The sequence below is a fragment of the Micromys minutus genome (assembly GCF_963924665.1).
Source record: "Micromys minutus genome assembly, chromosome: 1".
In the NCBI taxonomy this organism is placed as follows: Eukaryota; Metazoa; Chordata; class Mammalia; order Rodentia; family Muridae; genus Micromys; species Micromys minutus.
In genome coordinates, this window is record NC_137969.1 from 93,034,953 (window position 1) to 93,049,972 (window position 15,020).

The 15,020-nt window shown below is 46.2% G+C and overlaps 1 protein-coding gene across 1 annotated transcript; it reads left to right on the forward strand.

Annotated features, from left to right (window-relative positions):
• Positions 1-2,320: 2,320 nt before the first annotated feature.
• On the forward strand, positions 2,321-14,760 carry FBP2 (fructose-bisphosphatase 2). The gene is made up of 7 exons (XM_080917077.1): positions 2,321-2,604; positions 5,642-5,804; positions 7,348-7,440; positions 9,133-9,273; positions 10,100-10,237; positions 11,488-11,607; positions 14,366-14,760. Exons 1-7 carry the CDS (start codon positions 2,435-2,437, stop codon positions 14,558-14,560), a joined length of 1,020 nt encoding a protein of 339 aa, XP_080773203.1. The 5' UTR covers positions 2,321-2,434; the 3' UTR covers positions 14,561-14,760.
• Positions 14,761-15,020: the final 260 nt, after the last annotated feature.

The following is a 15,020-nucleotide window of genomic DNA, read 5'->3' on the forward strand; positions in this document are numbered from 1 at the left end:
TCCATGGAACACAGCCAGGTCCTCACTAATTCTGTCACTAGTGTGTCAGCAGTCCTGAAATACCTGGGAGGGGCAGCTGTCACCCAGCATCTGGACTGTCACCATGGCCACTCAACTGTGGAGCACCCTGGAAGAACTTTGGCATTTGCAGAAAGGCCGACAGCTGCCGTCTTGGGCCACATGGGCAACTTGAATTTCTGCTTTGTGCATAGGCCAGAACTTGACATAAGGCATTTTTCTTTCTTTTATTTTTGACATGGGGTTTCTCACTGAACCCAGAGCTTACTGGTTCGACTGGACTGGTTGGCCAGTAAGACGCTGCTGCCCCTCACTTCCCCAGAGCTGAAATCATGGCGGTACCCCAGTGTATCCGGGTTTTAACATGAGTGCTGAGGAGTCCAAACTCACACACCCAGGCTTGCCAGGCAAGTGCTTCACCAATTAATCCAGTCACCTGGGGCCACCCTTCCAGCCTCAGAATGGGACTCTCAAAGGGACCTTTTAATACCTGAAAGGATGTGACAGCCACATCCTGGAAAACCCACAATCTGAGAGGAAAACAAAAAACACGTTCGTGTACAAATTGCTCTGAGTTTTCTATGACTTGTAGCTAAACAAAACAAAAGCAACGAAACCAATTTTTAAAAAAATGTATTGTGTTCTGTCTGCATGTGTACCTGCAGCTCAGAAGAGGGCACCAGATGCCTTTATATACAGTTGTGAGCCATCATGTAGTTGCTGGGAATTGAATTTATGACCTCTGGAACAGCACCCAGTGCTCTTAAGTGCTGATTCATCTCTCCAGTCCCACTAAGCAATATTAATTGGAATACTTATTAAGGGAAGATATAAAATTGTAAGGCAATGTGCACACCCCTCAGTTTTGTTGATTGAATTATTTGATATAGGTCTTAATATATTATTGCCCAGACTTGGGATATATCTCCCGACTCAGCTCTCCAAGTAGGTGGGGGAATATATAAAATTATTTATATATATACTTATTTATAGTTCTAGGTACGTTGAAGGGCTGGAAGGATATCTTTCTAAGACACCGAGTTTGGTAACAGGCCCACAAACTGGTTTTTAATACTTAGAGCCACTCCACCAATTCTTATCTGAATTTATGAGGAAATCAAAGATTTAAGAAGTTAGCAATACTTCCAAATTATCCCCATAGTGGGTGGCCAGCTTGGGTTCCAGAGCCAGGTTTGTCTGCAGTCAGAGGAAGTGAAGATGTCACCGAAACAGAACATGGCCAGTTCCAAGCAGTTAATTCTAGGATGCTTTTTAAAAAGTGTTTCTTTAAACATTTTTATTAGATTATTTCTTGTGTCTGAGAGCGCTCCTGCATGCATTTATGCATGTGCACCACTCACATGCTTGGTGTCCTGGAGGCCAGAGTAGGGCACTGGATCTCCTGGAACCAGGTGGGTGCTAGGAACCAAACCCAGCTCCTCTGCAAGAACAGCCAGTTCTCCCAATAGCTGAGCCTGTTTCATTTCAAATAAAGAGTTTTAAAAATAAAAACAAAAGGCGTTTTTAAAATAAAAATAAAAATCCAGAGAAACTGACAAACCAACCCTGGGAGTAGACACTTTGCTGGGAATGTAATATTTATTCTTCCTCATCCCTGTGGTTCAACATGCTTAATAGAAATTAAACCTGAGGGCTGGAGAGATGGCTCAGCAGTTAAGAGCACTGACTGCTCTTCCAGAGGTCCTGAGTTCAATCCCCAGCAACCACACAGTGGCTCACAACCACTTGTAATGGGGTCAGATGTCCTCTTCTGTTGTGTCTGAAGAGAGCCACACTGTACTCACATAAGTCAATAAATCTTTTTTTTTTAAAGAAAAGAAGAAATAAACCAGAAAGAACTCTTGTTGCAGCCACCCTGGGATTGCCATTAGTTTGCTATGTGACCTACGCCCCAGATAAAGCATCTGCCAATATGCCATCTGAGAGTCTAAAGGGAGGTCCCGAGGCAGCTATCTGCAGGAAACCCTCTTGCTTCCGATAAGAGGGTTTTGTGGGTCATTTTCATTAGCTAGTCTTCTCTCACCTGTGGTTGATCCAGACTTTTTGGGATCTTAATAAAACAAAACAACAACAACAACAACAACAACAAAAAAAAAAAAAAAAAAAAAAAAAAAAAAAAAAAAAAAACGGGAACAGAGAATGAGGCCAGCCCTTCCCTGTCCTATTTATAGCGGGCTTGGTGCATGGTGGAGCTGCCACCATCAGGGAGGCCAGGGAATTTCCTTGAGGGCTTGTCCAGCTATCTGAGTCACGTGGGCTGGGGCTCCTTTCCCTTGGACCTTGGCACAGTCAAGTGCAGGTGTGTCTTCAACGTGTAGGCTGTGCGGCTGCTGCCTTGAGGGAGCAAGGATTCCTACAAGGAAGGAAGGGAGGTTCTGAGGTCTCACTTGCCACAATGACGGACCGAAGCCCCTTTGAGACAGACATGCTGACCCTGACCCGTTACGTTATGGAAAAGGGGCGGCAGGCCAAAGGGACCGGAGAACTCACCCAGCTGCTCAACTCGATGCTGACTGCCATCAAAGCCATCTCTTCCGCTGTGCGCAAGGCCGGCCTGGCCAACCTGTAAGTCCTGGAGAGCATGCGCAGCCAACCCAAGCGAGGGCGTGGAAGCCACAGACAGGTGCTTGGGGGTAGAAACTGGGTCTAAAGCTAATTTGCTTTTTGTGCCCTAAGGACACTGCATTTCAGTTCTTTATGTCTGCTTTGATAAAGCACGTTTTGCCAGGAAATGCAAAAACTGCTTAGCAACAAACCAGAGAAAGGCGTGATTACCAGTTACTACTGATTGTAATGGCAACACTATTGCTTATTGTCTCAAAACCTATATTCGTTACTTATATTTGCACAGATAGATTCTTACTGGGACTTTAAAATGTGTTTTGATGCCCCTCCCATACAAGTGTTCAGTTGTCATGACCTCTGTCGGCAGTATGGGGTAGAAATCACCAGAACACAGATTTACAGGGCCTTGGGAGTCAAGAAAAGAGCCCGGTTCAGTTTTCCTCATCTTCATGTGGTGCGCAGGAATCTGGACAGACAGGCACCTTTGCTCGGTTCTCGTTTGCAGACTGGGGCCACATTCATGCTGGAGTTGCTGGTGGCCACAGCCAGGAGTCCGGTTTTTAAGGCAGGATGAAAAGAAATCACCTCCTCTGGACTTCTTCCATTTTGGTTGTAGTATTTCCAGTGAAGGGCCTCTCTGAAGTTGAAGGGACATACATGTTTTGGGGGATGGGGCGGGCTGGGGATAACCCCCGAAGAAAAGCCAATAGAGTCCACCTATTTAAAATGTTTATTCTCCACCCTGTGGTGCCTTAACGCCCCAACTGTGACAGCATTGGTTTTATAACCGGGATCATAAAACCACCACAGAGCTCTCTAGGTGAGTGCTTAGGAACAGGTAGCAGGACCCAAGTTAAAGCTGATTGGCTCTTTCCCCTGCCTGTGTTTTTCCTTACCTGTGTGATTACCTCATTTAGCAAGAATGCTTGCTGCCTTCAAGAGCGTGCTTTCTGAATGTGAGGTTCCTGCATGTGTGACGAGATCATCCCTGAGTAACATTAGATAGCACCTTTGCCACCCCTGTGTTCCTGGTCTGCTATAATTAGGGTGGTTTCTTGTTACCCCTCCTCCGAGCAGGCCTCTCAGCTCCACAGCTGCTGTCTTGGCAAAGCTCCTTGTGTGTCTGCTACACCCTTCCCCTCGTGGTTCAGCATCCGACCAAGGGCCAATGGGGACTAGATAGTTAAGGGTTAGTTATGAGGGTTAGTAAGTCATTATGACTATGGTTCTGACGGTGCCAGGCCCTGTGATAAATATTCAAGAAACGCCCCATGATTACCTACCATAGTTCTGAGACCATCTCAAGGAGAAATTTAAAGGCTGGTATAAGTGAGGGGAAAAAGGGAAATAACATTTACAATGTAAATACATAAAATATCCAATAAGGTGGGGAAAAAGGCTGGCCTATATGGTGATTGACCACTAGGTGGCAGGCTCAGCCCTGGAAGCAATGTCAGACCAGGTCCTAGGTCCCTGTACCTGTTCTTCATAGTGGGAAAATCTTACCCTCCTCACACAGACAGCAGCCAAGGCTTGTGAGACAGGAACTACAGGTGTCCTGGCCGTGTCCCATACAGGCTTTTGGCATCGTGACAGGACATCGTGGTTTACAAATGTGCAGCATTCATGCACACGGTCTGTAGGCTTCGGGCTGTACAGAGAGATTACATATGAGGCTGCAATCTTAATGCAAAGCAGTCCAATTTAATCATTACCTTCATATGCTTACATGCTGTTGTTTTGAACCCAGGGGTAACAGCCTTTGAGGTCATGCTACTAGGCCCTTTCCCAAGGCTCACCATTACCATATATCAAATTCTGAATGGGAGTTAGGTGGGAGGGGAAGCCATCAGTTAGGGAGAAACATGGCCTTTGTCTTTAGCAAGTAAATGGTGCAGAGAAAGTCTTACGAGAGCAGTTGAGGACATCTGAGGACATCGCAGGGTGTGCTGCTGTACAGAAGAGACTCGGAGGGCTTGTGGGGACCTTAGAAAGGTAAGTAGGAGGCAGCACACTTTCAGGATGGCAGGGACAGAGATGAGGAGAGGATCAGCTACCTGGGGGCCAGAAGAAATGAGGTGTCTCTGTTGGTGGAGTTGGGGCAGCTCAGGAGGACATGCTGAGGCTGCTCTAACAGGATGGTGTGATATGCCACCATGCCTGATACACGTGCAAGGACCAGGCTCTAAGTGTGGGTTAGTCAGCTTTGCCATCGCTGTGACACCACGACTAAAAGCAACTTGGTGGATGAAAGGTTTTATTTCATCTTATAGCCTGCAGTCCATCATGGGGGGAGTCCGAGCAGGAACTCAAGGCAGGGACCCAGCGGCAGGAGCTGAAGCAGAAGCCACAGAGAACGCCGTTGACTGGCTTACTTAGCCTGATATAAGCCAGCACCACCTGCCCAGGGGTGACTCCATCCATGGTTTGCTGGGCCCTCCCACATCAGTCTGTAATAAATGGACGTTTCCACAGGCCTACCTCATGACACATTGAGGCTCCCTCTTCCTAGGTGACTCTAATTTGCTTCAAGTTGACAGGATTAAAGCGTCACAGGGTGATATGATGCTGAGGCAGTCGGGGACACCCTGAAGGCTTGAGGTGTGAGAGGGAGATCGTTGTATATTATGGCTCGAAAACACACGCCTCTGTAGAGAAGTTTGAAGGTGAAGCTTGATGTGCCGGTGCAGAAAAGCTATGATCATTCACTCTTTGATATCCTTAGTTATCACCTTGTGTCTGATGTTAGGGGCTCTCCCATTCCCTCTAGCTGCCAGTGCCAAGCAAGAGTCTTCACTTTAGTGAGGCTGAATCTGGTTAACCTCCTTGAAAAACCGAGGAGACACGACAATGTCCCCAAGGTGCAAAGGAAGTAACGTTGAGTATCACAGCTTTAAGTCATAGCGCACGCCTTATATATTTATCATTCGGAGACGGAAGAGGCATGGAGAGAAGGTTAAGTGTACTGTTGGTTTGGGCTCTGCATGTCCTTGGCTGGGGTTAAGACTCCGTCAGTGACTCTACCCTGTCTCCTTAGGTATGGGATTGCGGGGAGCGTGAATGTGACAGGAGATGAGGTGAAGAAACTGGATGTGCTGTCCAATTCCCTGGTCATCAACATGCTTCAGTCCTCCTACAGCACCTGTGTGCTGGTCTCAGAAGAGAATAAAGAGGCTGTGATCACAGCCAAGGAGAGGAGGGTGAGTCTAAGGCAGGCTGCAGTACCTCCCGTCAGCAGTAGATGGTGCTACTGGGCTGAGAGAACAGGCTATCTTGCTTAGACTTTTTCTGGGATTCTCTTCTGTTTGGGGATATTTGTTTTCCGGAAACAAAGCATTTCTCAGTTCTTTAGCTGGAAATCTTATGAGGTCTCATGTCCTTTGGGTATATGTCATCTAGTGTATCACTAAACAGGCCTTGGTGTCATTTTGATGAACTTGGACTTGTAGAGTTTAGAGATAAGGAGGGTTTACTTGGGGGAAGTCTTTTGGACAAGAGCTGTACAATGCAGTCTCTAATTTAGCCCCCCACCCCCACTCCATGATTTCTTATCTATAAACTTCTCTACACATGTCCAGAAGAGGGCTGCAGTTCCTTGGGGGGTGGGGTGGCTCTTCCCAAATGGGTTAGCCTGGCAAACAGACTAATCCAGGGAACACTCCATGATAATCTCGTGCTCTTGGTGGAGTTTGCTAGTGCACAGAAAGGGTTTACATTCAGCAGATTCACAATGACTTATTAAAAACTGAAGTTTGCTGGTAGCCAAAAATTTAGCCAACATTCAGTCACTCTGGTTAGTTTTTGTCAACCTGACCCAAACTAGAGTCACCAGGGAAGAGAGAGTCACAATCGAGAAACTGCCTCCATCAGACTTGCCTGGGGGCAGCTCTGTGGCATTTTCTTCACTGAGTGATGTGAGAGGGCCCAGCTACAGTGGGCTGTGCCATCTCTGTGAAGGTGGTCCTGAACAGTACAGGCTGAGCAAGCCACGAGGACGGCAAGCCAGTAAGCAGCCCTCCCCCACATCTCTGCTTCAGTTCCAGTCATGCGATCTTGGAGGTGTAGGTTAAAATAAACTCTTTCCCCACAAAGCTTGTTTTGACCAGAGTGTCTTATCACAACAAGAGAGAAGCAAAAACCAAGCACCGTGTTGTGTGCTGAGCTACTGGTCCCTTGCCACATTCGTTGGGAATTGGGGATGGGGCTATTTCTTTGTAATTCGAAGAAGGACTGAAAAAGATAAAGACGAGTTTATTAAGCTCTTTACACCTGTCTGACACAAACCGTCAACTGCCATCGACTGCGTATTGGCTCTTGAATATAACTTAACCCACTTTCTATGCCAGGAGACTCAAATATCTGCTTGTCTAACACTCTTCTGCCTAATTCTCCTTGTGCCCGCTTTCCTCAATCCCGGTCAAGTGTGTCATCAGATGTTAGCTTTGCCTGCTTTCTGTACACTCACAGCTTAGGTTATCTATACAGATTGTGCATCATTTGAACGGCAGTGCAACCACCCGAGCCTTGCGGCAAGTGATTGCTGCAGTGTTTTTCAGCACACACCAACCACATAACAGATACCTGGTGAGCTACGCCCATAAGCAGTGGCTTCTGGCACTGCAGAATCTTTGAGTCTAAATCTCTGGTCGGGGCAGACAGCAGTCACACGCAGCCCTACTACAGAGCAATTGTGCCAGTAGATGGGGTGTGCTGACCGGGTGTTTTTTCTCTCTTGGGATTTAGGGGAAATATGTGGTGTGCTTTGACCCACTGGATGGATCTTCAAACATCGACTGCCTGGCCTCCATAGGAACTATATTTGCTATCTACAGAAAGGTAAGTAGACTGGCCTCCTCCGATTTAGTTCCTGGCCTGAAAACGGAGCCTGGAGGTCTATCTTTGCAGGACAAAGGACTGTAGACAACTCCAGAGACGCCTCTCCCTTCCCCCTACCTTGCACTCTTCACTGGGAATCTCTGTCTACCTTCCTTTCTAGTATGCCCCTAGGAGAGCAAAATGGCAGAGCTCCCACTGGGGCCGTGTTCTGATTGTCTGGGTGAAACTAAATATCCTTCCTCCAAAATGCTAAGGGTCAGAGAGCGACTGGGATCTCAGAATTTGAAATGTTTGCAAATGTCTCGGGGATGAACACAAAACTCAGCTGTGTTTCTCATCTACCTTGTGCCCATCACCTGCATGTAGATTTATGTGACGTATGTTTGCGAGTACTCTAGGCTGCAACCCAGGGCCAGGCATAGAATTTGCCATGCATGAGCTCATATTGGTACTTTTAAAGCTTCAGATAATAGAGGATTTTATGTATGTATTATGTATGTATGTATATATTGCTTGATTGATTTTAAGCTGTGTCTTCCTAGGTAGTTCTAGCTGGCCTTAAATTTACAATATTCTAGCCTTGTGCCCTTGGATGCTGGTGCCACCACGACCAATAGTAGGGATACTCCACTTTCACTGGGCTCCAAGCACACACATCCTCTACTTCCTAGTGTGACTCGGTGCTTACTGTTATTTTTCTGTGTTTCTGTGGCTGCGATGTAATGTGAGCCTCTTGGAGGTTTAAAACACCCATTGAGCATCTGTTCAGTAAATCTTCATATGATGTAGGACAGGAACCAGAGAGAGATGTGGAGAATGGCAAGAGAGAGCCACCAAAGTCATAACTCCAGTGACCTCCTTCCTCTTGCCTCTCTTCTGATGTCTCTAGTGAAATGCAGACTGTGAACACACTAATGAAGATGTGCTGCCCAACACTGTAAAGTTTCCAGAATGTCCCCCAAACAGTTCCATGAGCTGAGGACTAAGCCTCTACTTTACACATGAACCTTTGGAGCTAAGGACACTTCATGCCTATCTTAGTCTGGGTTTCTATTTCTGCACAAAACATCATGACCAAGAAGCAAGTTGGGGAGAAAAGGGTTTATTCAGCTTACACTTCCACATTGATGTTCATCACCAAAGGAAGTCAGGACTGGAACTCAAGCAGGTCAGGAAGCAGGAGCTGATGCAGAGGCCATGGAGGGATGCTGCTTACTGGCTTGCTTCCCCTGGCTTGCTCAGCTTGTTTTCTTATAGAACCCAGGTCTACCAGCCCAGGGATGGCACCACCCACAATGGGCTGGGCCCTCCCCATTGATCACTAGTTGAGAAAATGCCTTACAGCTGGATCCCATAGAGGCATTTTCTCAACTGAGGTCCTTTCTCTGTGATGACTACAGCTTGTGTCGAGTTGACACAAAACCAGCCAGTGTAATACCCAATTGGTAACAGCAGCCTAGTAGGCGGAGAAGAAAGAGCACATCTCAACTTTCCTTTCGAGGACAGGGGTTGAAGATACTTACTGGCTGAGGCTCATGAAAATCAATTGCAACAAGTGAAATGAGGTGGAGCTACGGGTCTTTTGAAAAATTTCGTGCTCCATTTAGGAACTCTGAGGGGTAGCTCCTGGTGAAGGAAGGGTTCTCCAGGAACAACAATAATGCATCATGCATTTTTTTTTGTCTCCCACAGACCACAGAGGATGAGCCTTCTGAGAAGGATGCCTTGCAGCCTGGCCGCAATATCGTGGCTGCGGGTTATGCTCTGTATGGTAGTGCAACCCTGGTGGCTCTTTCCACAGGGCAAGGGGTGGATCTCTTCATGCTGGACCCGGTAGGCCCTGAATACAGCATCGTTTGTTCTCGAGGGCTCCAATGGGCTCCTGTGTTTGAATTCTTGATCCATGGGATAATTTCCCAGTCATTCTGAGGACTCGCTTTTGGAGTTAGAGAACTCTATCATGAACAATGTGAAGGACCTCATGTAATATTTTATATAAGTAAATTATTTGAACAGAAACATAAAAACAAAATTGTTCATATCCAACAGGTCCTGTGTAATGTCCTGGGCATATAAATCATGTTAAATATATCTCTTCAGATGTTTACCATTTTTTTTTTTTTTTTTTGATGAAACCATTCAGCCTTCTTTTTTATAGCTTCTGGAGTAGAGTTTCTTTTCCACAAAAGCATCCACCCTGTTTACATGTTTACCAGAGCATCAAGAGGTAACAGCCCCAGACCAATATCCAGATGAGACCAAAGATCCTTAGAGCAGCCTCGTTCCTAAGCCTCTGTGAGATGGTGGGTTCTTTACTCTGGTCCCCCAGCCAGTTCTGTGATGACTGAATGATTGATGTATGGCCAGTACAAATGAAAGAAGAAAGTTTTACATTACATTGAAAATATGGAGGAAAAGGAAAAAGATCGTGGCTTCTCTCCTTTGATTTGTTTCGTTTTTCATTCTGTTACTGAAGATGGTATATCATCTTCCTATTATATACGAAGACACCACATCTCAGGTTTCAGATGACCGCAGGGAAGCCCCAGGTCCTTCTAGCAGGATCCTGTCTTCTAGCATCTTCTGACTATTGTGTGGTGTGCGACTGGATTCTGTTTCCTGGCATGGATCACCTTCCTGAAGTCCCTTGTCTCTCCAGGCGCTTGGAGAATTCGTGCTAGTGGAGAAAGATATCCGGATTAAGAAGAAAGGGAAAATTTTTAGCCTCAATGAGGGCTATGCTAAGTATTTTGATGCTGCTACTGCTGAGTATGTACAAAAAAAGAAGTTCCCTGAGGTGAGTGAGAAACAGCCCAGGCTAGTGACAGGGATCAGGCTGTCTGTGTAGTGTGCTCTGTGTGTGACTTCTTTGTCTCTTTAAAGGGGTTGATGCCACTGTTTACAACTCTTGTCTGCATGAATCTGATGAACTCTGCCCTTCTTCATAAATGATCAATCTTCTTTGCTCCTAAAAGTTATATATTAACATGAATACTGCACAATTTTGTCCCTCTAGGAATTTGTCAGGAGCCACATTTTCAGAATAACTTCAGCCCGAAGCACTCTTGGGTCACATTTGCTAAGGTGTAATCTCTAGATGTTGAATGCCCAGTTACTCTGCTTTGAGATGGAATGTGATCATGTCTGAGAGTTCAGTTTCCAGGCTATCTTACCATGATCTTGCTCTTAACCATGGGTAATCCTATGTTGTCACTGTTGTTTGTGATGCTGGGACTCAAAGTCAGGTCCTTGCATATATTCTGCAAAAGCAATGAAGGACTGGGCTGCTCCTTGTCCCCACACATTCTCACAGCATAGAGAAGAGTGGAGAGAAAATGTCTACCAGCTCAAAACACAATCTCTGTCTTTCTCTGTGTGTGTGTTTATTGAGATGTGTGTGTATGTGTTTATAAAGGGGTGTGTGTGTGCATGGGTGTGTGTGTGCATGTGTGCGTGTGTTGTTTGTGATGCTGGTTGAACACAGTTCCTTGGGTGCTATCTCTGTTTTTCACCAGTCTGGAGCTTGCCAAGGAGGCTAGGCTGGCTGACCAGTGATCTCAAGGAATCTACCGATCTTTACCTCCCTAGTTTTAGAATTGCAAGCATGTATCTTATATCCCACTTTAATGTGGGTTTTGGGAATTGAACTTCTGGATGTAAACACTTTCCTAACTTAGCTGTCTTCCCTGTCCCACATGGTCTTTAGTTTTTGAATAATTCTTAAAAATAGTTATTTTATGTTTTATGAGTATTTTGTCTACATGTGTGTCTACATGTGTGTCTGTGTACGACTTGCATGGTTTGTGCCAATGGAGGACAACAAAGGGCATTGGATCCCCTGGAACTGGAGTTGCAGATCATGTGTGCTGCCATCCAGATGAATGGAACCCAGGTCCTCTAGAAGAGCACCCAGTGCACATGATCATTGAGCCATCTCTCCAGTCCCAGGAATGCAAAGGCCATGCCAATTTGGCCTCTTACCCCAGCACTAGAGCAGGCTATCTGCTAAACCTGGTGGTTCTGATCTCTTCCCTTCTTGCCCTTTAGGATGGCAGTGCCCCTTACGGGGCCAGGTATGTGGGTTCCATGGTGGCTGATGTGCACCGTACCCTGGTCTATGGAGGAATCTTCATGTACCCAGCCAACCAGAAGAGTCCTAATGGCAAGGTAATTTTCTGTGTCCACTGGCTGCCATGATAGTGAGCTACCGGGATTCTTCTGCTCTGGGCATGCTACATGGCTGCTGAGCTGCTTCTGGACATGTGTGCTCTTCAGATCACAGAGGAAGAGACAGAAGGTCTGTTCTTTCAGTGAGTTTTGAAGCTGTGGTTGCTTTGGGGAAGAAAAGGCTGATATGATCACGACTGGCAAGTCTTGCAGGCCCCTCCTCTGGTTTCAGACCTATTGTTTGCTACTCACCTGCTCATCTCTCCCTCTATAGTCACTCGCTCATCTCTCTCTCTCTCTCTCTCTCTCTCTCTCTCTCTCTCTCTCTCTCTCTCTCTCTCTCTGTAATTACGTGCACGCGTGCTCGTCTCTCTCTGTAATTACGTGTGCGCATTCTCGTCTCTCTCTGTAGTCACGTGTTCATCTCTCTGCAGTCACATCTCTCTGTAGTCATGTGTTCATTTATCTTGCTCTTTCTGTAGTCATGTGCTCACCTTTCTGCAATCAGGTGTTCATCTCTCAGTACTCACCTCTGTGGTCACGTGCTTGTCTCTGTAGTCACGTGCTCGTCTCTGTAGTCACCTGCTGGTCTCTGTAGCCATGCAACCATCACTCTGCAGTCAGGTGCTCGTCTCTTACTTTCTCTAGAGTTGCAGGCTCATTTCTATCTCTTTCACTTTTGTAGGCTGTGCCTGATTTTTATCAGCACTGGCTAACCTGAGACCACTGACGCCAGAGAAATCAATCCATTTCTCTGAAAAAAATATTTTGTATGCGTGGTCTTTGCACCTGTTTTGGAGGGTTTGCATGTGCCCTGAGCACCACAAGAATTCAGAATAAAGCTGTCTACTCTGAGCCTTTCCATGGCTCTAGAAAAGTAGCTTCCAAAAGAGCTCGTAATAACTCTATGATACAATTGAATTGTATGGAAAACAGCCACTACCAAGGGGGAGAACAGAAACGTGTCTGCATTTTGTCCAGCCACAGAAATCACAGGTAGATCCTCATGCCCGCAGAAACCATGCATTGTCATCTAAGCTGACTCTTAAGATTTCCAATATTAGGGGGCTGGAGAGATGGCTCAGTGGTTAAGAGCAGTCAGTGCTCTTCCAGAGGTCCTGAGTTCAATTCCAAGCAACCACATGGCAGCTCACAACTGTGATTCTGGAATCTGACACCCCCAAAACACCCCACACAGATGTACATACATACAAAACACCAATGCACATAAAATAAAAACCAGTAAGTGTTAAAAAAAAAGATTTCCAATATTAGAGTGCCAGATTCAAATTGAAGACAGGAAATTTATCACGGCCCGTGAGTCTGAATGAAGACTGTCACACACACGTTTGTGTACTGGGCACCTCTCTTTGTGAGTGTTTAGCTCACATTTACCAACCTGCTGACCTCATGACCACAGAGAAGTCCTCACAAGAGGGCCACAGAAAAGAAAAGCACAGCAGAGGATCAAGTCAGGTTGTACAGAAGATGTAACACTCTTGAACAAATTCACACTTGCTGCCTGCTTAATTCCAGCAGGTAGAACCCAGACACATTTATTAGAATGACTGCAAATGAACCCGAAAACATTCACATAAAGTTACATAAATGTGTCCTCAAGACACTGGCAATTTCATGTAGAGATGTGTTCACTGCATCATGACTGTTACCCAGACTGAGGATACTCTCAATTCCTGGTCTCCACGTTTTAGCTCTCTGTGACCACATCCTTGTGTGCATGAGCATGTGTGTGCATGAGCATGTGTGTGCATGAACATGTGTGTGCATGAGCATCCCTATTTTCTATGCTCGACTCATATGGCTGTGATCCTATTTTCTATGCTCGACTCATATGGCTGTGATAGATCTGAAATGCTCCCCCGCCCCCCAAAAAAGGAGATCACATGACCCAAAGCACCATGAAAGCTACTTGTGTACAACCAAGGTATCTGAGGTCCTCATCCTCCAAGTCGCATTATGTGCTAATGTTGAGCTTTTAAAATAGATCTGAATCGACAAACTGGTCACAGTTTGACTTTACAGCCCAACGTCCAAATCCTCCCTGTCCTCAAGACCCAAAGACAAAGAAAGGGAGGAGGAAAAGAGCAAACCCCAGAAGCGCCTAAGATCAAGATCCTCCTGGCTGAAGAGAGTGGCTGCCAGGGCTACTCCTGTGGACGATCAGGGACAAAATTAGCTCCCAGGTGTGCGCATGTGTATTAGGTCTTCTCTCAGGTGCCTGCTACTGCAAGGGTCTCCGGTGAAGGCATCCTAAGTGTTTCGCTGACGTGTTAGTCATTCCTCTAGAGTCTGAACCTGCTGCATCTTCAAGGACTCTGACTCTTCAGCCTTGACAGAAGCCATTTTGTGTGTATCCATAAAACAGCAGCAGCAGCAACACCAATAATAAATTAAATGTATGTCAGGAAACAAATGAAAAACAGTGCACGTCACATAGGCATTACATTACCTATTACGTGTCACCAGTTAAGTCGCTTCAACTTCACCTGGTCAGCGGTGTCTTCTGAGAGGTTACTAGCCCATCGTACCCAGAGACAGGCAACAGACCATGTTTAGGCTCCTGTGGGCTGGATGGCTCAGGAAGAACACTCACACTCAGGATTCACACCGACAGGTCAGCAGTTCACACTTCTATTAGTGTTTAGGGGCACGCCTTTCAGGGTGTCTGACCACTTGAAAAATGTATCTGTCTTACCACTTAAAAATGTATCTACCTGTCCCCTGTCTTGTTCTACAGCTCCGGCTCCTGTATGAATGCAATCCTGTGGCCTATATCATCGAGCAGGCAGGAGGCACGGCAACCACGGGTACCCAGCCTGTGCTGGATGTGAAGCCTGAGAGTATTCACCAGCGAGTCCCCCTTATTCTGGGCTCCCCGGAGGATGTGCAAGAATATCTCAGCTGTGTGCAGAGAAACCAGGCAGGCAGGTAGTGGGCCTGAACTCATGAGCCCGCTTCCCTTTGTCTTTGTCAAATGGAAAAGTGAGATGAATAGAGGCGGGAGGAAAGGCAAGCAAGCCAAGCTCAACAGGTTACTTTCAGAGCCTCTCTCGGCTGCTAAGGACGGGGTTAGAAGCCAGAGGTAAAGATACGGTCAACGAGCTAAAAATAAAAATATGAACATGAAAAGAATTCCCCTCATGGGTCTTCTGTCATGAACAACAACCCAAGTGGGTAATATAAGAAAAGGCACACAATCAGTCAAGAAGTGTGTGACATTTAACTTAGGCTCCTCCTCTGCCCACAAGCATAGTGTCTGCAGATGCACATGCTGGTTACATTGGGCAGGTTTTGAGTCAGGAATCTCACACTGCTAAACACCCGAGTTGCTCACTGAGCCCCTTTCCGTCTGTGAGTTGGATGATAAGCAACCACATAGAAAATAAGGTTAC

What these genes read in the sequence shown, in the direction of transcription:
- FBP2 (XM_080917077.1), top strand. Translation starts at nt 2,435, where the DNA reads ATGACGGACCGAAGCCCCTTTGAGACAGACATGCTGACCCTGACCCGT. An exon ending in TATTTGCTATCTACAGAAAG is followed by an intron (nt 7,441 to 9,132) that starts GTAAGTAGACTG and finishes TGTCTCCCACAG; the next exon opens with ACCACAGAGGATGAGCCTTC. An exon ending in AAAAAAAGAAGTTCCCTGAG is followed by an intron (nt 10,238 to 11,487) that starts GTGAGTGAGAAA and finishes CTTGCCCTTTAG; the next exon opens with GATGGCAGTGCCCCTTACGG.